This window comes from Fusarium vanettenii (assembly GCF_000151355.1).
Source record: "Fusarium vanettenii 77-13-4 chromosome 1 genomic scaffold NECHAsca_1_chr1_3_0, whole genome shotgun sequence".
In the NCBI taxonomy this organism is placed as follows: Eukaryota; Fungi; Ascomycota; class Sordariomycetes; order Hypocreales; family Nectriaceae; genus Fusarium; species Fusarium vanettenii.
The window spans coordinates 3,598,085-3,620,832 of NW_003315881.1; the positions used below are offsets into that span (position 1 = coordinate 3,598,085).

General features: G+C 52.4%; 7 protein-coding genes across 7 annotated transcripts; 4 read left to right on the top strand and 3 right to left on the bottom strand.

Moving 5' to 3' along the window:
* Nucleotides 1-1,679: 1,679 nt before the first annotated feature.
* NECHADRAFT_98970 (uncharacterized protein) lies at nt 1,680-2,938 on the top strand (the record flags this gene model as incomplete). The annotated part of the gene is made up of 4 exons (XM_003053786.1): nt 1,680-1,712; nt 1,770-1,905; nt 1,970-2,281; nt 2,335-2,938. 4 exons carry the CDS (start codon nt 1,680-1,682, stop codon nt 2,862-2,864), a joined length of 1,011 nt encoding a protein of 336 aa, XP_003053832.1. The 3' UTR covers nt 2,865-2,938.
* A 103-nt stretch (nt 2,939-3,041) lies between these two features.
* Nucleotides 3,042-6,222, bottom strand: NECHADRAFT_31499 (uncharacterized protein; the record flags this gene model as incomplete). Its single annotated transcript, XM_003054501.1, has 2 exons — nt 3,042-5,998; nt 6,054-6,222. The coding sequence occupies 2 exons, from the start codon at nt 6,220-6,222 to the stop codon at nt 3,042-3,044; spliced, it is 3,126 nt and encodes a 1,041-aa protein (XP_003054547.1).
* Nucleotides 6,223-7,109: 887 nt separating this feature from the next.
* Nucleotides 7,110-8,609, top strand: NECHADRAFT_31483 (uncharacterized protein; the record flags this gene model as incomplete). Its single annotated transcript, XM_003053787.1, has 2 exons — nt 7,110-8,351; nt 8,394-8,609. 2 exons carry the CDS (start codon nt 7,110-7,112, stop codon nt 8,607-8,609), a joined length of 1,458 nt encoding a protein of 485 aa, XP_003053833.1.
* Nucleotides 8,610-9,002: 393 nt separating this feature from the next.
* NECHADRAFT_75378 (uncharacterized protein) lies at nt 9,003-10,975 on the bottom strand (the record flags this gene model as incomplete). The annotated part of the gene is made up of 5 exons (XM_003054502.1): nt 9,003-9,211; nt 9,298-9,414; nt 9,688-9,704; nt 10,116-10,738; nt 10,790-10,975. The coding sequence occupies 5 exons, from the start codon at nt 10,973-10,975 to the stop codon at nt 9,003-9,005; spliced, it is 1,152 nt and encodes a 383-aa protein (XP_003054548.1).
* A 1,050-nt stretch (nt 10,976-12,025) lies between these two features.
* BRD2103 (uncharacterized protein) lies at nt 12,026-14,414 on the top strand (the record flags this gene model as incomplete). Its single annotated transcript, XM_003053788.1, has 6 exons — nt 12,026-12,103; nt 12,261-12,355; nt 12,410-13,066; nt 13,115-13,376; nt 13,428-13,947; nt 13,999-14,414. The coding sequence occupies 6 exons, from the start codon at nt 12,026-12,028 to the stop codon at nt 14,412-14,414; spliced, it is 2,028 nt and encodes a 675-aa protein (XP_003053834.1).
* Nucleotides 14,415-14,696: 282 nt separating this feature from the next.
* NECHADRAFT_98971 (uncharacterized protein) lies at nt 14,697-16,257 on the bottom strand (the record flags this gene model as incomplete). Its single annotated transcript, XM_003054503.1, has 4 exons — nt 14,697-15,470; nt 15,525-15,669; nt 15,722-16,005; nt 16,058-16,257. The coding sequence occupies 4 exons, from the start codon at nt 16,255-16,257 to the stop codon at nt 14,855-14,857; spliced, it is 1,245 nt and encodes a 414-aa protein (XP_003054549.1). The 3' UTR covers nt 14,697-14,854.
* Nucleotides 16,258-16,651: 394 nt separating this feature from the next.
* NECHADRAFT_57655 (uncharacterized protein) lies at nt 16,652-21,630 on the top strand (the record flags this gene model as incomplete). Its single annotated transcript, XM_003053789.1, has 8 exons — nt 16,652-17,191; nt 17,246-17,835; nt 18,321-18,480; nt 18,949-19,079; nt 19,276-19,347; nt 19,483-20,226; nt 20,279-20,569; nt 20,653-21,630. The coding sequence occupies 8 exons, from the start codon at nt 16,652-16,654 to the stop codon at nt 21,617-21,619; spliced, it is 3,495 nt and encodes a 1,164-aa protein (XP_003053835.1). The 3' UTR covers nt 21,620-21,630.
* Between the last annotated feature and the right edge of the window lie 1,118 nt (nt 21,631-22,748).

A 22,748-nucleotide genomic window follows, 5' to 3' on the forward strand; every position in this document is an offset into this window, starting at 1 on the left:
GTGGTGATCATGTTGGTGATAGAAGATGGCTGTGTACCTGGTCCTCTGACAGGTGTCGTGCAATCTCACGGCGGTGTTGGGTGACGAGACGGGCGTAACGCCTCTCCCTCTTCTTCTGTTCCAAGTTAGTTATGCTCTATAGTAGTCGCGGTGGTATCGTCATACACTTCGCCTCCTGTCGAAGCCATGCTCTGTCTCGTGGCATGATACAATTGTCTCAAATGCCTTTCCGAGTCTTATACTCGCCAGGACAAGGCATCGTTGAACAGGACGAGGCAGAAGGTATGCGCATTCGTCGTCTTCGTCGTCGGGCACCGCACTGTCTGGGGCATGGATCCTGACGGTGTCGTTAATGAAGGCATTTAGCTTCACGACGTCGAATTTATTTCCGACTAATATTCCAAGTCCACTAAATTTATGAGTAAGTAAGAGTAAGTAGTAATAGAAATATCGCCGACTTACTCATCGCAAGTGTGGTCGTTGTCATGGCAGTGTCGACACGAGGTACTGCCAATCTGGTCCCTCACGCAGGGGAAACTGATTCGTGCTGTGGGGAGATCCTTTTCGACGTCTAAGAGTCGAGAATTGTTGAGCCTAATCTCACGATATAGGCACGGCCAGCACTGGTGTGATCGGAGTGCCTCATCACGACCACGCTGGGTCAAGAGTCGTCTTCGCGTTTGAGCCCGGAACTTGGGGTCGTCATCGATGAGACGTCTTCTCTTTCGAGAGATGGGAGCGGACATGCTGCTTTAGAGGGATGCTGTGGGGGAAGAAGATCTTGGGAATGTAGAGTTGTAGGCGAGGTCAAGCCAGATGTGGTGGAGGGAACGGAGTGGGTGGAAAGAAGAGTATGTCGATGTGGGAGAAGAGCGTTGATGAATGTAGACTTGGGCAGAAGCCGGTGAAAAGAGAAGGATTCAAGAAGAAATCGTGTTGAGGAGAAAGAAAGGAAGAGAGAGGAGTTGGCGAAAGAAGAGAGTCTTGTAGTTGTTGAAAGTCCATTCACTATTGTAGTCACTCATGCTTGTTGTATTCACGTCGAAATGTCCCAAAAGGGAAGATAAAAAGTGAGAGCAAACAATCAATGGTCTGCCTAATAGTGGATCATTATTTCTGAAAATGGGTAATTTGGATTGTTTTCTCAGATTATCAGTCATTGTGCATTCTATTGTTCCTCTGTTGTCATGGCATGGCCTTGACAGTGATGTGGTGCCTTGTCAGTGAGGGAAACGCATGTGCAGAGCCTTGTAGGTGATGGCTCACTATGTACCAACAGCACAGGTTTGATCGACATTCACTATATTAAATATAAATCACTTATAATAAACAAGTAGCATCAATAATTATTAGTCGGTTAGTAAGGATCAACGAGACAAGACATGATGGCCTCGGTTGCTACCCCAATCTCCATCCCCACTCTGATACCGTCAAATCCGGGGGTGGCGCCTCAATGGGGAAGATGCCTCGGCTCATGTCACTCCCCCGCGAACTCAAGATCCAAGCTTTCCCCGGGATAAAGTACCGACGTCAGCGATCCGAGATGAAATTGTATCAACTCTCACTTTCAATCATCTTTTGAATATCTTGATTTTAATCTTGTATCTATATCTCAACCTATCTCAGTCTTTCTTTCTGCTTGAGTCAACATCTAATTGAACCCTTCTCTTCCGCCCATCATGCGTGGCATCCAGATCAAAGAATACCTCAAGGTAAACAACAACGTATCCAACCTTGCTTCTCAAAAAACAAACTGACAGCAAAAAAAGAGCCCTGATCAGCTCGTAGTATCAGATCTCCCCGATCCGACCCCCAAAGACGACGCCTATCTCATCCAGGTCCACGCCGCCGCCGCCAACTTCTTTGACATTCTCCAGATCCAGGGCAAATACCAGAACCAGCCTCGTATGTAATCGCATCTCAACTGAACTCATCCCTTGATAAGGATTGCGAGCTGACTATTCAAAAGCCTTCCCCTGGGTCGCTGGCGCCGAGTTTGCAGGGACCGTCATCTCCGCTCCTCGCAACAATCCCAACCCCAAGTTCCCGCCTGGCTCCCGCGTCTTTGGTGCTTCGCAGGGTGCTTTTGCGACTAAGCTCTGCGCCCCTGAGGAGTCCCTTCTTCCTGTTCCAGATGGATGGTCGTTTCAAGAGGCGGCTGGTCTGTTTGTCACAGCACCGACGAGCTATGGAGCTCTGGCCGTGAGAGCAGGCGTCAAGAAGGGTGATTACGTGCTCGTCCATGCCGCTGCTGGAGGTGTTGGTCTCGCAGCAGTTCAAGGTAAGAAAGCCCCTATACAGAGACCACCGTGATCAAAGCTGACCATCTACCAGTCGCCAAGGCCTTTGGCGCAACCGTCATCGCCACAGCCTCAACCCAACACAAGCTCGACATTGCCAAGTCCTTCGGCGCTGACCACGCCGTCTCCTACAACGACCCCTCGTGGCCCGCCAAGGTCAAGGCCCTGACGCCCAAGTCTCGCGGAGTCGACATCGTCTACGACCCCGTGGGCCTCGTCGATCTCTCGACAAAGTGCACCGCCTGGAACGGCCGCATTCTCATTATTGGCTTCGCCGCCGGCAAGATTGAAAAGGTGGCCATGAATAAGGTCCTGCTCAAGAACATCTCCCTTGTTGGCCTTCACTGGGGCGCCTACTCGATCCACCAGAGGGAAATGATACCCAAGGTCTGGCAGGGCATCATGGATCTCGTTAAGGAGGGCAAGATTAAGGGCACCGAGTATACAGACCAAGAGTTTGTAGGCTTGGAGAGCATTGGACCTGCCCTGAAGGCTCTAGGAGGGCGTGGCACCTGGGGCAAGGTCGTCGTCAAGATACCCGAAGAGGGACAAAGCAAGCTGTAGAAAGCTGTAGATGTAGATAGATGCTTGATAGAGGATATCTTTGTTTCCATGTATAGTCGTCGAAAGAGTACCCTTAGGCTTCAAGAGGGTTAAAATATCAATATGGCTCACCTATCCGTCTCTAACTAACGTTGGTCATCTCATCGTTCAATATGTTGTTTCCCTCTCATGTCATCATCATTGCTGTACCGCCCTCGCCATCGCCTGAAACTTGTCCAGTATGTCCTTGTCCACATTGACTGCCCACTGCTCTTGGAACGCTGCCTCTCCGCCTACCCGGTTTACTAGGTCCTGCAGTCGCATCTTTACAAACTCGAATGCGTGAACGGTATGTACTGGGTCCTTGGCAGTCGTATTCCGTTCCGCGATAATCTTGGGGGTATCATATTCGCTCGGCTCCAGCGCTCCCCAGATGAGCGTGTCGGTGCCGTTAGCCACGCCGTCTTGTAACTCTGAAATCACATTGATCCACATGTCGAAGTAGTCCTGAAGCTTGCTCAGGACAAGCTCCTGCATTGGCGATGGCAGCTCCAGAAGTCGTGTGAGACCCAATAGGTACAGCTTCTGTCGCTCAATATTGTCCATGCTCGAGAGGTGTGAGAACCACTCCGAGGTGAGCCAGCCCCAAACTTGGTCCAGAGAACCCATGTTGGTGAGCATCTGAGTAAAGAGCGTGGGCTCGGCCAGTGCGAGCCGCCCCAGAATAGCAAAGTAGTCGTTCTCGGTCACTGTGCTGAGCTTGCTGACCTTTCGATTCGGTCCTGTGGTTTGGTGCGCTTCCCATGCATTGTGTAGGTTCTCAAGGAGCTTCTTCATGAACCCAATCTCGACCATGTCCTGCAGGATATACGACACTCCAGTCGAGCCACCAAGTTCCACCGCAGCTCTAATGAGATTCTCAACGCAGATTGTGCCAAGTCGAACCTGTTCTCGGCTTCTCGAATCCAAAACGCCTGAAAGCGCACTCAATGTCGGACGGCGTAGTCGGTCCTCCAACATGGATGCAGGAGACAGGAGGATATATGACTCAACAACACTGAGGGCCAAAGAGGCTGTCTCGCTGTCATAGTCAAGAAGTGGGAGGGCTAACTCGGCTAGATTAACCACCTCGGGAGCCAGAGGAGCGTTGCTCTGCATGAGGATGTTGTTCCACAGCTCAAGCGACTCGTCAATCAAGTGAAGATGCAAGTCTGACCCCCGGCGAGCTGCTTCAGACAACAGAGGCACCATGAAATGTTGATATCGCTGAGAACTTGGTCCCATACTCATGACAAGAGCAGCAAAAATCGACGTCACGGCCTGCTTAATCATGTATTCTTCAGCCCCAGAATTCTCCCACACCGTAGGGAGGGCAGACATGAGTTGGTCTCCAAATTGCGACACCTGCTCTTCCATGCGTGTCACCAATATTCGAATCGACTCGAGAATTGCCAGCTTGGTCTCGTCCACATCGACACTCTGCACCAGATTGATGAGTTGCGAAAGGACATCAGACGTATAGGGCAGGAATGCCTCGACGCAAAAGTCAAGTTCATCGGCGATCCAGCGTAGTTGTCGAGCCGCCGTGATTCTGACAACGAGGTCGTTTATTTCATCGTCAGGGTTGAGGAAATGGCGGTAAATCTGGTAAACTATAGGCCGGCTGGCATCGTCCAGCTTGACAGGAGCCCACTGGCTCACAAGAATTGCGATCCGCCGTCGCAACACCTTGCACAACGGCCCTTGCTGCTGAGCGTCGTTGACGATAGTCGAGGCTAGTACAGCATCAAAGTCAAAGACGTGGTGTACGTGAGCAGCTGCCAGACCCATTGCTGTGTACACAGCCTCCTTGGTAGCAATGTCTGCCTGGGGACTCTGAGCACTCTGGAAGTATGACAACAGAGGTGGCACCAGAAGATCCTTGTAGTGCGTAAGAAGATCGAGGAAGAGCTTCTCGGCACACGGCCGCACTTCCCATTCATAGGCATTTCCTTCACTCTGTTCCTGTTGTTCCCATTCCTCAGGGTCTTCTTCCCACCCTTCCAGATCAGACTTGCGGAAGATGAGCAGGTGTGTAATAATCGAGTTGACAATCTGAACCACAAGATCGGGCTTGAGCAGTTCCGTCTTGACAAGCAGACTGGCCTGCTCCTGCTCGGCCTTGGTTTCCTGACTTCTCCACTTGAAGGTCTGAACATGCTGGAACGCGATTCTCACGCATGCTCGAAGAAGGAGAAGACCCTTGAGAGCCAGCCTCTCCAAGACAGGACCCTCAACCTTGGACTTGGCCGTGCCCGCCTCTGCTGGTCCTTGTCGAATGCCCCCTGACTGGTCAAAGACCTCGGCAAATTTGGCAACCAGATCCCAGTACGCATTTACCAGGGAGAGCGAGTCCGGAAGGAAGGCAAAACTAGCGGCATGCTGTTCCGCCATGTCGATGTGTAGCTTGGTAAACTGGAGGAGGTGTTTGCCAACAACATCTTGGTAGCTGGCCGGGATCGTCGAGTCGTGGCTAACGAAATTGAGCAGCTGGCCAAACTGATTTTGTGACAAAGTCCAAAAGTCCGAAACCGTCTTTTCGCCGTGAGGTCGCTCATATCCCATAATCACGAGTCGACGGAGCACCTTGAGCGCAAACAAGCTGTTGAGCATGGCAAGGTCTGCTTCATCACTCGTTCCTGCGCCACCGTTGAGAAAGCCCACCCATGCTGTGGACTTTTCTGCGTAAATTTCTGACAGGACATGGGTGATTTCAGGCGTGACGGACTGGAGAGCGGTCTGACTCTTTCGCATCCTAGCCGTTCCCAACTCTTTGACCACACGAAGCAGGATCTGTAGTGTGCCTTGGAGATGCTTCTGGTTGCCATTTCGAGACGAGCGGAGCAGCTCAGTAATACTTCCCATAGCATCTGGCCATTCGGTCGGATAGTCGATCCTAACCACTTTGGCGATCACGAGGGCATTGTGCAGGGCGAGATTTGAGTGCTCCTCGTCGATGGTGCCCTGAAACAACCGCGAGCGTATCAGGTTCTTCTCGTCCGGCTTGATGCTGTTCTTGACTTGGTTATATAGCCGCCAATATCGATCGATGCCATTCTTGAGCTGGATTACTGCGAGGAAGCGAACTTCGGCGGCGAGAGACTTGTCGAGGTAGACTGCCTGTCAGACGGTTAGTATCTGGAGAATGAGGTCTCTGGAACCGGAATGGACTCGCCTGCAACGAGGAGTAGTAGCCTGGTTGAAGCTCCCATGATGTAAGCTGTTGACCCGCCGTCTGGCGCTGCGCATAGTCGGTCGAAGTGGCGGACTGCAGCGTCTGGTAGAGCGACTGCAGGGTCAGCGGGTTCGCATCGCCGGGAACCTCGATAGCGAAGCTCATGGTTGGAGCCGGCGGCTGCGGCTGCGGCTGATGTCCGTGGGAGCCACAGAGGGAGGTCTTCGCAGAGGCCAGCCACGCAGGTGTTGGTCAGGAATGTCCCAAGACGGCTTATCCTTGTGAAGAGCGGAGAGTATGAAGATGGCTTGTGGATTTTGGCTAGTCGACGATGGATGGATGTTGGGTCCTAGGCAGTTGTTTGCTTTGGCGGGGTTCAGCGGATACCAACGCCTGTTTGGAAGGTGGAGGGGTAAAATACGACGGGAGCCCCAGGCCACAACAACGGGAGATGGCAGGAGATGTGTTGGTCGACCATTCAGATACAAATTTGCATTTTGATCTTTTCAGGGTGTTGAGGGCTGAATATCTTGTGCTCACTACAGTGTGTAACCCTGGTTTCTTTGTCGTGAAACTATTATGTTTGCGCCAACACTGGTCCTTCACTAAGTACCTACTCGTTAGGTAGGTAGCCCTACGGTAAAGTACTTGAATGCTTCAGCTCAGGCATGGATCAATGTATGGTCTGGTGAACCTTTCCTGCTCAGTCTGATAATCCAAGAGAGGCATTATTCTTTACTGTTTATTGAAACTAAAGACCCCTCGTTACAAAACTTACAAATTCATGCAAAAGACCTTAAATGGTCTCAACTCGGAAGATAGGGCTGTTTAACCGCTACACGAACAGTGCATAGGTTAGGCCAATGCCGATGCCGCCAGGAATAGCGGACCAGGACCCCTGCTGACAGCCCGCGCAGCCCTTGGGCGCTAGACTCCAAGAAGCAACGAATTCAACGACTCTACCATCCGATCTCGACTTTTTGTATGGTCGCATCTTGACCAGACATCTTGAGCCGAAGCTACGCCACGCGCCATTGCGTCTCGAATTGGCCATGATACGCTCAAGAACCGCTCGGGCGGCCCTCACAGCCTCCGTAAAACGACCATGGACATGTCCTACCTGCCTCTCTCGCCGCCGCCTCTACTCGCAAAAACCCGAAAAGCGCGAACCGCCTGACCACCGCAAACTCGGTCTCCAGCAGGAACTGTTCATCAGCTCTATTTACAGCCCCGGCTCTCCCATATTCCTACCGAATGGTGCGCGGATATTCAACCGACTCGTCGACTTTCTCCGGAAACAATACGTTCGGTATGGCTTCGAGGAGGTCATCACCCCGACCATCTACAAAAAGTCGCTGTGGGCGAAATCAGGACACTTGGAGAATTATGCGGATGATATGTACGCTGTGAGGGGAAATACAGAGCAGCCGCCTGCGGAGCATGATGGGTGCTGTGGGAGTCATCCAGAGAATCTGAAGCCTGAAGACGAGGAAGAGGGCGATTATGGCCTGAAGCCAATGAATTGTCCTGGTCACTGCCTCATCTTTGCCTCGAAACGACACAGCTATCGAGACCTACCTATTCGTTATGCCGACTTTAGCCCTCTTCATCGCAATGAAATCTCTGGAGCCCTTAGTGGACTGACTCGGGTGCGACGTTTCCACCAGGACGATGGACATATCTTTTGCCGGCCATGCCAGGTTGAGGAGGAGATCAAGAAGACGCTCGACTTTGTCAAGGTCGTCTATACTGTCCTGCGATTTGGCGCAAGCTATCGATTGGCACTCTCTACGCGACCAAAGGATCACTACATCGGCACCGAGGAGGAGTGGGCACAAGCCGAGAACGCATTGAAGCGAGCGCTTGATGCGTCAGGCATGGAATGGGGAGTCAAGGAGGGAGACGGTGCTTTCTATGGTCCAAAGATTGACATTGTTCTCACGGACTCTGATGGAAAGGAGCATCAGACGGCCACTATCCAACTGGACTTTCAGCTTCCCAAGCGATTCGAGCTTGAGTACCAAGCTCCCGCTCCTGAGTACGAAGCTCGGGGTGAGACTACCGAAGACCCTGCGCTTCTTGCCGAGTACGGACCTGTTCGCCCCGTCATGATTCACCGAGCCGTTTTGGGCTCTGTTGAGCGTCTTATGGCGCTTTTGATCGAAAAGTACGATGGCAAATGGCCCTTCTGGCTCAACCCTCGCCAGGCCATCATCCTCACAGTCAACACCTCCACACCTGTCCTTGACTGGGCTGAGCATGTGCGTGACGTGTTGGTTGGGCATAACAAGCAAGTGTATGAGCAGCTTGAGGCGGGTACACTGCCCGGTCAGGAGAATGTCTTTCGACCGACAGGACTGGCTGTGGACGTTGACACTACAGCGCGGCCCCTGGGCGCCAAGATTAAGGAGGCACGAACCAATGGGTACGGCCAGATCTTGGTGGTTGGAGATGAAGATGTCAAGAACAAGCAGGTCGCTTTGGGCAGGGAGAGGATATCACCAGAAGATCTGCGCGAGAGGTTAAAAACCATGGTAGACACGTTTGAATAGACAGACGGGTTGCTCTTTGAGGCACTCTATAAAAATAATACACCAATCCTCTCTCCCATAATGATTACTCCCTCCCTTGAAACGATTATGGCGCGGTGCGACCCAGGTTTGCACATCTATTCGGTGTCAGGATTCGAGGTTGTCCAATGGCTATTGGAACTCGTCCTGGCGCTTGATACCTGATGTCGCCCAATCCGTCCTATCTTGAAAGCCTTTACTCTTGTAGACGCGTGGTGAATTTTATACATTAACTTTCTTTTTTCTCTGTTCGCTTTAGTATTTCTCCTCCAGTTGCAAAATCATCCTCTCGTACGCCCTGGATTGTTTGCTTGTTGATATATCGCCCTGGGACACCGTCAGCCCTCCTGATCAGTGGGTCATGTGGTCACATGGTTAGCCAGACCTCTTGTGCTTCTCGTCAACGTCGCCTCCAGCTTGTTCGATGCGATCGATAATCGCCTGTCTCTCTGAGAGCTGCTCGCGCATGTAATCCACTGTGCGCTTGAGGACCAAGCCTTCTGATCTCCCTTGGCCTTCGAGGCCGGGCACAAGCTCTGTCAGGCGATCAAAGCCTTCGCGGATGGCTTGCCGGCGCTTTTGCTCTGTGTGCGTGCGCATTAGGTCCAGAGTGTCCAGGAAAGGTAGATGAATGTATAAGAGTATCAGGAAATAGAGTAGACCTTCATACCTGATGCGATGTGGTTCTGCTTCTTTTCCTCTTCAGTGAGGCGCGGTTTCTCATCGTTGGGCACCCCGCCCTCGCCATTCGCGGCTGATTTGTTGTTTGGAGAAGACATAGCTGTGTCTAGCAAAAAAAAGAGCTGTAGCACAACAAAAAGTGACTAAAGTTATCAAAGGCGCGCGTAAATATCGAGCTGGATTCGATGTCGCATGCAAGCCTTTTTCATGCGCGTGAGTGTTAATGGAGGTTGATGACGTGCAAGGGTCCAAAGTGCTGTGCCCCGGATTTTCCATGTGAAAATGACACTACAGGACCCTGGTCCTTGCACGGGCAGGTTCAATCGGGCTTTTCGCATGTGGGAAGCCGTTGTTTGCATGCTGTGGTTCCTGATCTAACCTCGATACGCATCCAACCTGTGTTGGAGTCAAGCAACCTACAACCAATGGTTACTGCGCATAGATTGATATTGGCACATCTTATTGGACCCCTGAATCTTTCACATTCTCGCTGTGCTCGATTTGAAGTTTCCTAACCTCGGAGAAGAGTAGACATGTGGGCTCAACTTTAGTGGAATATATCGACATGTGCAGTTGTTACTCCCTCAACTACCTAGGTTGTATCACCATTGAGAAGTCGCATTCCATGCATTACTTTGAAGACACCGTTTTGCAGCTGGTAGTGTCTGTAGCTGGGCTGTAATACACCTGTGAGGTCTGCTCCTCGGTTGGTTGCCTAGGTAGGTTGATCTGCTCGTGATTCACTTCCCGTGATATTCACATGAGCATCTATAAGTGTTGGTTTATCTTGTGCCTCGAATCCCTTACTCTTCCTCCGACCCTTCCCCTTCGAAATCTTCCTCGACCTGCTTAAATATCACCTTTTCCGCCATGGCCATGCATTTTCTTACGGGCAACCCCACAACGTTGTCCACGCTTCCGTCAATCTTCTCCACTAACAACATGCCGCCAATGCCCTGGATGGCGTAGCCTCCCGCCTTGTCTGCACCCTCCCGAGTTTTGACATACGACTCAATCACATCGTCTGGAAGACCATCGGACTCGCTCAGGAAGTATACCTTGGTCTCTTCCGTGTGGCTATCGATCTGGTACCCTGGATGTCTCGCGTCCTCTCTGGGAGCAAGAACAGTGATTGCCGTCAAGACCTTGTGCATCCGCGTGTCTCGAAGGTGCTTCAGCATGCGGATGTGCTCGGCTTCATTTCGAGGCTTCTCAAGAATCCGGCCGTCCCGGGAGACGATGATGGTATCAGCGGCGATGACGAGATCAGGGTCGGGTATCGATGCAAGATGGGTCTCGAGGGCTGTGGTGTAGACGTCCATGCACTTCTGGTGGGCGGTCGCAGCTACATATTCGAAGGGACCGAAAGCCGTCTTATCTAGGTTCTCGGGTTTCGTAGATGGGAGGATCTCGAGGTTCGTGAGGCCAAACTGTGCAAGGTGAGAAGATGAACGCTACCCGCCATATCAATTATCGCGCACCTGCTGAAGCAACGCCTTCCTGCGAGGCGATGCTGACGCAAGGATCACTCGCTTGGAGTTTAGGTGCTTGAGGATAGGAAGGTCCAGAGGCAGAGGGCCTTTGCGCAGAGGACGGGGAGGGCCACCTTTCTCTGCGGTGGACTTTTCGTAGTCAGGAGGCGGGTCACTGGGTGTAGAGTCGGCCATATTCTCGTCGGGGCGCAATTATCACTTGCGATGAATGACGGTGAAGGTCGTACAAGTGAGCACCGAGCTTCCAGGTTTAAGAATGAGGTCAATGTGGGGTTGAAGGAGAGGTAGGGAGCTTGCGAGGCGCCCCACGACCACCATCCCGCCTGTGCTGGGTTCCTAGCTTGGCCCCTCATAGCAAGCCAGCTTTATCATGCGAGCCGCCGAGTCTATGGGAGCTGTGTAACATGCCGAGGGGAAAATTGAATTTGAGATATTTGCTACTTGTTTATAGAAACCTCGATTTCAGTAAAGAGAGCTTACGGTAGCTCGACGGAATTGACAGATATTTCTCTATATGCACATCATCACTTTGGTGTTTTGGAGGGTTTCATGATGAGCTTCAATTACGAGTATAATTGGCAACCTATCTTACAAGACCATATTTTCTATCCCCAGACCAAAGAGATAGTATTCAAATTTAGAAAAGAAAAGGCACAATATTTACATTATGCATCATTATACAACCCAATATTTCCCCAGCCCTTCCGGTTCAGCTCAACTGTCCCGCACAGCTGGCAAAATTGTTTGCCTTGTTGCCTGATTACTGTTTTCAGGCATGGCACAGGCCAAGCGGGTACCTCCACCATGTACCTCCTCTCACACCTCGCCCTCCCGCAGCCAGGTCAGTTGCAACAAGCCAGCCCACTCATTCCCGACCTCTCCAAAATCGACTCGAGCGCCAACTCCCGGCTTTCGCAAAGAGCTGCATAGGCTTGCAATAGCCCACACGAGCTCGAATACTTACGCAACATCCTTTACAGCCCTCAAACTGCACTAAAACCCCCATTATCGTCGCGCTGCACCCGCCCTCGAGCCTCCTAAACACTGTCCTATTTGACGCGACCATTGGACCAGCACGCGTCAAAATCCACACCAGCGCCGTCGCAGCGACCTTGACCCCGGGGCCTGCGAACTCCCATTGTGCGCCGACAAATTCTGCTGGCAAAAGATACTGCATAAGTTTGTGATGCGCCTGGTCCGGCGACCGTAGCGACTACAGCCAGGATGGACAGCAAGCGCAAGGCCAATGGGGCCGCATCGGGGGAAACCGACGACCGAGCTGCGAAGCGTCGCAAACTTGCTGTAAGCCCGTCTAGATGCCTCTTGCGAACTTGCTTTCGATGGATTGTGCAACGCAGCCATGTTTGATATGGCTGTTCCTTCGCACTGCCATGACGCGCCAGCATCAATATTCACCTCTCTGCACTTGAATTGGTGACTGACTTGGAGCCTGCCACAGGATGAATATGACCTTTCGAAGGGCGAAACCCGCGAGTCGACCACCGCATATGGCATGGCCTTTTTGGAACAGCTGCGCAGGACTGCAGACAAAGGGTATACCGGCCTATTTCATCACTGAGGACTTGATATACTAACCCCTTCCCATAGGGGCCGTCTTGTCGCAACTTACTTTGAAAAGCTACCGGCGCGCAACGGCAATGCAGAGTACTACAAACGAACCCGCATGCCCATCTCATTGGAATTGATCGAGAAGAAACTGAACAACGGCGAATTCGAGACTCTAGCCGAACTTGAGAGCTTGTTCAAGAGGATGATTTCTAATGCGAAGGAGTTCTATCCTCGGTCATCTACCACCTTTGACGACGCGGAACGAATCAGAAAGGCCCTCAGCAACTACATGACCAAGACAAATCCTGCATATCACCAGCGTGGCTACCAAGCTATGCCTACTCCTCTTCCGCCAGAGGATGGAGAGGAGGAGGACGCTCAAGGAGAAGAGGATAATGATGAAGCTGTAGATGCGGAAGATGATGAGGAAGATGAAAAGGAGGAAGAAAAGGAGGAGGAAGAAGAAGAGGAAGAGGAGCCAAGCTCAAGGAGGCGGACCATTACTCTCAAACGCCGTGGGCCGGCGGCAGCTCGCACGCCTAGGCGAGCGTCTACCAGAGTCAAGGAAACGCCAAAGCCGGCTCCGCCTCCAGCGAAGCCTGATCATGAGTACGAGGATGTGCCCTACAAGGGTCTCAATTTCCAGCAAGCACAGGAGAAGATTGTCGAGGAGCTTCTCCGATACCAAGATCCTGAGTAAGTTCGCAACTAATCGCCCTCTACCCTTGTGTCTAACATTTCCAGGTACGAGGATGCTTATTTCGAGGCGTTTATCAACCTGCCACCTCGTGCGCTCAAAGATTATTATAAGATAATCACAGACCCTCTCTCAATCAGAAAACTGCAGAAGATGGTCAAGGGTGCGCAAAGCCGCGGTGAGGTGACTGGCATCAGCGAGTTCAAGACATGGAACGCTTTTGAGGAGAAGTCGAAGCTTCTTTGGACCAACGCTTTCTATTACAACGAAGAGGGAAGCGAAATCTACGCCCTTGCTCAGGAGCTCAAGGTTGGTTGGATCCCATTCTGCTACGGTGACACTACCTGACCATCTCGATAGGATTTCTTCCTAGATCAGCTCAAGCAGGCCCGGGCTGTTGTGGCAGAGCCTTCACAGGCAAAGATCAAGCTCAAAGTCGGCCAGTCTACAGATACCCCAACACCGTCTGGTAAGAAGATAACGATTCACGTTGGTGGTCAACGGGACTCTGCGGATACGCCTGCTTCAGCCCAGCCAACAGATGCCACAACTAACGGCCAGAGTGTCAATGGGACGGCCCGCACGTCAACTCCCGCCGTGCCGAACGTGCAGCTGGATAAGGCCAGAAGCGTCTCGGCTTCTGTTCCCTCCCCAAGCCCATCTGTTCAGCCAACACTGAAGGCGGAGGAGGTCGCAAGCGCATCACCCGCTGGCATCCCAAGACAACCTAGCGTAGCCTCGGGGCAAGCAACACCAGCGCCAGGTGTAGCTCCTGGTCCCGTTCCCGCGCCCGCGCCTGTTGCGCAGCCCCCGCCAGTTCAGCATAACCCCCTTGTTAATGGCTACATGGAGCAGAAGCACTTCCGTCGCCCTGGTAAAGGTAAAATTAGTCGATTCTTACTTGAGGGTTGCAGTTGCTAACGATTATCAGGTCTTGACGATGCTCTCATCGAAAGCGTGAGGATACAGGCTCATCCCGCCTTTCAATCACACAGCCCTACTGTGGCAACTGTCAAGCCAAGTCCCACTGAGATGCAGCAGTCAGCCACAGTTAACCTGCCTCCTCATCTGACCCGCATCCTCGTTGTTCCAGCGATACCGGATCACTTGCAGGATAGGCAATACAGTCTGTGGACGCTTGTAAACAAGCAACCCCTGAAGCCTACCCACCACCCGGCCCCAGGCCAACAACCCAACGAGCGAGCCTTTGAGGCTATGCTGCACCCGGGGGTTAACGTGGTGGAGGCACACCTCATCGCTGCCATCCCCCGAAACGAACGGGTACCCGGCGGCCCCGAGGTCGAATTGGAAGTGTTCACCATCTTCATCAACGTGCTGCGGAACTAGGGGGTCCCCAACATCAAGCTGGAGCTTTATAAGACCGAAAGAGGGATAGGGTCGACCATGGGACCACCTCCCCACCCCTCCCTTAATCTGGTGAAGAGCCATGTCATTAGGGGACATTGGTGATTCCCGTCAATGAATGGAACGGAATGTGGTGTCGGAAACAGGGACGGTGTTGAGAGAGTATAGGAAACTCTTTTCTTGTTTTTCGAAGCGGTCTTGGAATATAGGGTTTATAGGGTATATTCACACGCTGCTGCTTCGTTATGTGCAATCTCAAATTTTGTATGTGTCCAATGGTTGGTTTGTGGATGAAAAGCTGCGATATTCCTATTCTATCCATGGTATCTCAAATCAGACCCCGTTCCAAGCGCCACGCAAAGCCATGCCAGTAATCCACGCTGCTCATCCGCTCATTTGGCCCGGTATCCCATTCTCTTCCGCTAGCCGGGCGCCGGCCGCTGCTTTAACTGCACCAAGTGCTTGAGGCCAGTCTGGATGCCCATAAACTTCCGCAACTTGGGGTCGTACCAGCCGAGGACGTAAACTGCCATGCATGCGGTCTTTCCCTTCAGTTCGACGACTCCATCAACTCTGATGCATCCCCTGTTCGGAGACGTCTTTGTGGGCTTCCAGTTTCGAGCAAAGGTGAGAGAAGCAGCCTGGATGGCGGCTTGAATGCGAGGGTCAAACTGTGTCTCGCTGCCAAAAAGTGTACCAATGATATCGCCGTTGCCGGTAGGGAAAGATCCATGGGGAGGTCGCTCAGACTGTCCAACCACTCTGACAGTCTGATTCCTAGGGCCGGCTGGGGGGAACCCACCCTGTCCCTTAAATCGCTCGAGGGGCCCCGGATGGAATGTCGGCTCTGGAGGGACGGGGTCGCTAAAACCAAGAGCTCTTGTAAAGTCTTGAAATCCCTGCTTTGCAAGAAAGCTGATAAATGTCCAACATGTCAATGCCACAGCCTTGGGGTAGAGAACCTTGGCGAGGTGGTTTGCGGCAGTTGAATCGATGGGTCGATCACCCCAAAAGATGCCCTCCTCATCAATGATGATTCTATGGTGAAATGATAAGTAACAAGTCACGTTTGAGTTTTCAAGTCATGCTTACCCAGAGATATAGTGCTTCGGCGGAGGAGCAGGCGGATAGATGATATCCAACCAGAGCTTTCTGACTGTGATTGCCCCGCCACCAAGAAGTTTGACAAATGCAGGGTTCTTTTCAACTCCCCTCTTGATCTCGTCCGCGAGACCGACTATGATGCGTTAGAATGCGCAAGTTTCAATGGTGTAGTTCTGGGCACTAACACTTGATCTCCTTCTGGAGCTTCGTATCCTGGTTGACCTTGACAAACATCTCCCACTCCGGGTCGGAGCCCCGGTAAGGGGGTTGCTTAACCTCTTCGGTCGTAAAAGGGAAGGGTAGGAATAATATGGGTTCGTCCTCCTCGGCCATGTTCTGCACCTCTTCCTTTTCTTTATCCGACATGGCTTCCCATTCTGCGTCGGCCCAGTCGAGGAGAGGGTCAAAGACCACGGCCATGAATATTTGCCAGCAGGCATAGAAGACTACAGTCGTAAAAAGGGCGCGGCTGTATAATCCATCAGTTTTCCATCCATTTCAATTGTATGAGTATTGCATACCCAAGCCGTCTTCGGAAACTCGGACCGTAGGAAGTTTTCGGTTTGGCAAAGTAAACGGGGACGCCGGCTGGAGTTTTTTGTCGACGCCATGGTAGGAAGGATATTTGTCTCGTCAGAGGTCGAATCTGACGGGTGATGATTCGTTGTGTTGGGATGGTCGAGATGGCTGCTCGGCGCAGCACGGCTTGTCGAGCCAACATGCTGGCTCTGGCCTGGCCTGGGGTCAGGCACTAAATAAAATACAGACTAAAGAGAAAAGAAAAATGCCGCGCTCGCCGTGTAGAAAAGAACTTCAAGGAGTGAAATGCATTGTGAGGGTGGCGATAGTAGCGATGGTGATGTTGAAATGCCGGCGTCGGCTTGATGCAAGCCGTTGAGGCGCAAGATGCACTGTGCATATGATTGACAGCACTGTCCACTTTAGGCGCTCAAAACCGCCTAATGCGAAACATCACACTGTATGACGGAACAACTCCACGCCGCGATCCCGACACGTGCATGCATCCCCAGACTCTCCGTGCCTGGAGCTTGCGACACCTCCAGCTATCTCAGCCTGGCTCCCCATCAACAAAGCTTCATCAACACACGCCGAAAATGAAGCTCACCATTGGGCTCAGTGTAGCCCTCGCCAGCTTTGCCGCTGCAGCTCAGCAGGCCGCCGAGCAGGCCGCCCGCGTCTACATCCTACGCGGTTCGCATCCCGTGGAGCCAACTACGAGTCTCACCCCGAACGAAGCCCGTCTCGTCCTGCAGCAACGACTCGCTCCCGAGGGCGACGGCCCATCATTTCGCGACATCCCTGCCAAGGCCGATAAGGAGCGAATTGTCTCCTTGATCAACAAATATGGAAAGGCCTCGGCGCCATTGTTTACAAAGGAGCAGAATGCGACGCCCAAGCAGCTTGTTGTTGTGGTTGAGGGAATGCCAACCTTTGAGTACGAATCGTTCTTTGGCTGGATCTTCCACACCGAGCCCGACTTTACCGTTTCGAAGAGCCAGGAGAAGATTGAGCAGAACAACTTTTATGACCTCGCTATCGCCAAGAAGCATGGTTGCCCCCTGAGCAAGGTCGTCAGCAAGGAGGGAAGCTGCTGGAATGACCAGTCGACTGTCGCTACCTACGACAGGTCTCAGGTACATCTCCTGTGATGATTTTCTATCTTGAAATGCTTATCTAACGTTGCGCAGGATGCCGACCACCCAGTTACCTTCCTGGGTGAGCTCCCCAAGCTCCAGAAGCTTGCCGAGTCCGGCGAGGTGGAGACCACTCTGGTATTCCTCCCCCAGGGCTCAGATGCGACGGAATCCGAAGAACAACAGGAGCTGCGACGTCGACAGGCCGAGACCGTTATGACATCGGTTGAGGATGCCGTCGAGTCGGCTGCCGAAACCTCATCGGTTGCCGAGAATCCCATCTTCTCCTCGGTCCCCTCCTTTGTGCCCTCCTGCTTCACATCTGAGGACAGCTGCATCCAGGGCACTGCCAACTGCTCTGGCCATGGCTTCTGCCAGAACAGATACGCCAAGCGAGATGGTTCTTCTGATGGCAAGGATGCTTGCTTCAGCTGCCACTGCCTGGGCACAGTTAGCGAGAGCGGCAGCGTCACCCACTGGGCTGGTGGCGCATGCTCCAAGAAGGACATCAGTGTTCAGTTCTGGCTCTTTGCTGGCTTCACCATCTCCATGGTTGTCATTCTGTACCTGGCTATCGGCATGCTGTTCAGTGTTGGTGAGGAGAAGCTTCCCGGTGTGATTGGTGCTGGTGTGTCCAAGTCCAAGTAAGATGGCTTCGCTGGAGCGAGGCAGAACTGCTTCGTGGGATATTGTCGGGTCGTTGGGAGTTGTATAAGTCGGCTAATGGAGTTTCACAACATAATAACTCCGGGGCGGCATGTACCATCATATGGTGTATTTGATATACGGGCGTCATAAAGGCTAGGAGCTTGTCTTAGGCCTCGATAATAGAGGCTTCTTTTGTTAGAATGCGTTTCAATTTTCTCGAGTATGGTTGCTAGAGTGCGTGTCAGCGGACCTTGGTGAGGATTAGTTGAGTCATGAAATTGCGAACTCTCTTGCGCGGCAATCCTTCGTTGCCAGTGATATCCAATCACAGATGTTTGAAGGACGTTCTTGATGATGCCTGTCCACGCAGCATAATATTGGCACATAAGGCTAGGAAGCTCAACAATTTCTCGACCCCGACTGGCTAATCTCAAAGTGCTTCAAGCTCATTCTTGAGCCTATACTCATCTCACAAGGCAAGTCCCAACAGCAAATGCGAGGAAGCTGTCGTGGCCTTAAGACGAGGCCTCAACATGGCAGAGTTTTTCCACCTCTCGCTCAGCAGCTTCAGTTTGTCAGTCTATCATATCATCATTCATTTTTATACCAACATCCGATATCCTCTCCCTTATCCACCCTCCGTCGATAACGGTCAAGTCCCGATGATCCGAGCTGAACACGAAAAGTCTAGGCACCAACTCTAACAGGCTTTAATGGATGACGTTCATTGCCCGTCAATGAGGCCAAAGCTGGCGCGTCATTCGTAAGATACGGCCTTTATCAAAGTCTCCGGTTCTTCTCGGTCGAGCAACGTCTCAGGATAAGCCTCAGCTAAGGGTGGTTGGTGCGACCAATACCGGCGGCTCCTGAAATCCGGCCCCACAACGGAGTTCGTTTAGTCAGCCGGGACGGACTTTATGCGCTTCAAGATAAACTCCGCCTCACATCCACGCCCAAGAACCCATCCCATCTGACAACTCTTAAAGAAGAGGCCAGGAGGTTTCCCTACTTCCCAAAAAGTCCGCCGGACTTGTTCCTCTCTTGAGAACCTGGGCCGCTTCTTTTCCATTGGCTTGTGTACCGCTGAAGCGCTTCTACTCCCGGCCGAGATGATGTCGACAGCCGCCGCCGACAGGCCCAAGCCCGCGACGGCTAAATGGGGAGCCGCCTGCTCTCAGTGCGCAACCGCAAAGGCGAAATGCATCCGCTCAAACAGTGCTCCCGGGGCCAAGTGTGACAGGTGAGTCGGATACCCACTCTCTCGTTTTCTCTTTCCGCCTCCGTCGGCCGGTGATCATTAAAAACTCGTGTCACCGATGCCGAACGAGCCGTGTTATCGGGGTGTAAGTGCCGGGTCCACCGGAGCTGCCCCCGGGCATCGCCCCATATCTTTATCAAGAGCCGCGGTAGAAATCTTGACTGACACATGCTTGTAGATGCGAGAGATTGGTCAAAGTTTGTACCGAGCAGGTTCATCGACCTCGAAAGAAGAGACAGCCAAAGCCTTCGTAGGTCGACCCTCACACAGAACCGCCCGGGAATGCTGGCAAGCCAAGCCGATTACTGTTACTCAAACACCTGGGGATGATGGAAACCCTAGGCGATTACTGCTATGCAAACAAGGACTAACCTTTACCCTTTAGGCGAACGGCTCAAATTGAAGAGCGGCTGAATGGGCTGGTAAATCTGCTCAAGGCGTCAGGGGGTCTGACGAATGCGGATCTGGCAACAGATACAACGTGCATCCCGACTGAGGCAGATCCCGCCGTCTCCAACCAACAGAAGCCATCATCAAAATCTTCGGACGCTTCATTTGCACCTGGATCTAGTCCTTGGGCTATTCCTGATACCTACAACTCCTACGCTCCACCCCAATGCATCTGTAGGCCTGCATCCGGGGATGCTCCTCCTCCACCTGCCTCGGACGAGGTACTCTTAAACATATACAGAAACGAGCTACTGGCGCTGCATCCCTTCGTCGTGATTCCACGAAATGTTACGGCAGCGAGACTCAAGGCCACCCGGCCATTTCTCATGTCGGCCATCAGGATGGTCACGTCCTTCCGAAGTCTAAGATCGATGAGGGCCCAGATGTATTACCTGATGCGGCACATAGCAGACCACATGCTCATCCGCTCCGAGCGATCTCTTGATCTACTGATGGGAATCATCGTCATTGCAGCTTGGTATCAGTACCACTGCTTCATGCACGCTCAGTTGAACAACCTGATCGCCATGGCTGTGACACTTGTCGGCGAGCTGGGCCTCCACCGTAGCCCAACTGTGCTCGAGCGTACGAACCTGATGGTTGTGAAACCTTTTCAACCCGAGCGTCGCACAAACGAAGAGAGGAGGGCCCTCCTTGGTGTTTGGTTCTTGTCATCAGCGTAGGGTGTTCTTGCTTGTCATACATGAGAGCTCATTTCTAACTTGAACTAGGATGTCACTCGGATTCTCCCGAATAGAGTCGATGCGTTACACAAAGTATATTCAGGAGTGTCTTGGGGTCCTGGAGCGGGAGAAAGAGTACCCCACAGACACTCGCCTCGTCTATCTCGTCCGTATTCAACACTTGACGGAGCGAATCTCCCAGCTCAACTCCCCCGACGACCCCGCAGAGGAGGTTGCGGGCCTTCCCACGGCACCGCTATCCGCATATGTCTCTGCGTTTCAAGGGGAACTCGACCGCATACGAAATGGGCTGCCTCCAGAACTGAAGGACGACAGTCAGTATACTTTCTCGCCTTGGAAACACTGTATAAACTGACCTTTGTAGGGATTATGTGCACTTTCATCAACACTGCTGCCCTCAGACTCTATGAGCCCCCAGTACTAGACGCCCCTCGCATCATATCCATGTCTGAATCACTTACCTCCCCAACACTGGGCGCTGCGTCAGCCCTCGACATTTTTTACCAGTCCAGGAATGCGCTGAAACAATGGTTTGACAACTGGCTCGCGATCCCCATATCCGAATACTACTGCCAGACAACACCGGTGGCTGCCCAAATCGTGTATGCCTTGACCGTGTTAGGTAGATGGGCTAAGTTCACAGTGCCCATCACACTCAACGGAACCAAGACGCCAATATCAATGCCGAATGACACGAGCGCGGATAACCCGAATGTTGAACTGTTCAAAGCAGATTCTGAGTACTCGGCAAGTATGAGTTCGAGAAAGGCCACGCCTGCCAGTTCCACACCGGGTCATGAGAACGACCCAACAGAGTGTAGCCAGATTGTTCTACGGGAGGGAACGGATCCAAGACTACCCGCTGCTGTGGCCTCCCTACGGTCGCAGATACAAACTCAACCTGGCCTCTCCCTGGATGTCTCGGGTATTCTCTCGGGTGTATGTTCGCGTTTTGAAGAGGCAAACGCAACGTTCCAAGTCGCGTCAACAGAGCCTGGTGCTTCAGATCACAATCTGTGGAGTATGAGTGCTATCAAAATTCGCATCACCAGGGCAAAACTGGAGCGTTGGGCTGAAATAGTGGCTGCGGGGACGGAAGCACTCAAGATACAGGATGAGGAGAGCCGGGACATGGACATGGAGGATAACGGCCACCACAACAGCGAGACAGGAAAGACACCCATGGACGGAACAGAGACGTTCATAGGCGGAGATTTCCCAGTAGATCCACTTCAAGCACAGAATTGGAATAGCGGAACGCCGTGGACAACTGAGATGTTGCAAGGGGTCGATCCGTCTGTATGGTTTGACGGCTATCTTGACTGGGGAGCAGTAATCATGAATTCAATGGGCAACCTGGAGCAATAGATTTGTTCCCGGGTAACAACCGAGGGAACTCTCATCTCGCATAATGTTGTATATGTATATTTAGTGGTTTAATAGAAGGAACTCTGCTTGCTATTCGATTCGACTTTGGAGGGATACTCAGCTCGCAGACCTGGATGGGAGACTTGATGGGAGACTCCCCAGGGGGTTTGAGCACGAGTTGTTGCAATACATCACCGCTACCTAGACGAATATGACAGGGGTGAGTGAGCTGTCCCGTTTTTTGTTTCATTGCCGAACAAAGAGTAGACCTTCGGCGGCTAGAGGCCCCGGATAAAGAAGCCGGCACAGGGGCTAAAGAAACAGGGCTGATTTGTCCCTCACTTACACCTTCCGACTCAGCCTACAGTACTCGGATCTGGCGGACTCTCTTTCGGGATCCCCAATTGGCCATCCCTCATTTAAGAGTATGATTGTGACTGACACGGGCCTCGGTGGAGCTCATATCACCCATCGTCGACTTTGAATCTCCATATTGAGTTGTTTCAACAACGTGCATATGAACCCCACCCTAAGCTCCCACATGGCCAGCCTGATGCTAAGCCTCTGCCAGGTCAGGTCCACAACTCAGCAGCGCACTGCCACCCTACCTTGCACACCGCGGCTCCAGCACATTGTTGGCGCGCGGAGGATCTCCTTGGTCGCCGGCCGATGCACACCTAGGTGTGAGTTGCCACCCGTGTGGAGTGATGTGAACATGAATCTCTCAACAATGGTTGGCCAATGGATACAAGCTTGCAGTTCGGTGTGAGGATATTGCCGCCAATGTCACGCAAAGCTTCGACTTGACCCAAAGTGAACCGTTACTCAAGAAGCATGGAAACCCGGAGGAGTACATGGCTTGCGGTCTGGACCTTCTCCACATTGACTGGTTCAACATCAATGGCATATATGGATCTCTTCTCGAAGTCTTGCTAAAACCTCCTTGCACAACTGCCAAGATATCCTCTCCGATGACGCTGTTAAGTAGCTGGCCTCACGATGATCCCCCGCACGCATGACGAAGAAACTTTTGCGACAATACTTTGTTCTGGTCGATTTGTGTTGCCTGTACAGCGGGCGAGGGCCAAGGATCTGGCCGCAAGGCGTCTGGGGGCGTTGTTGCGCAGCG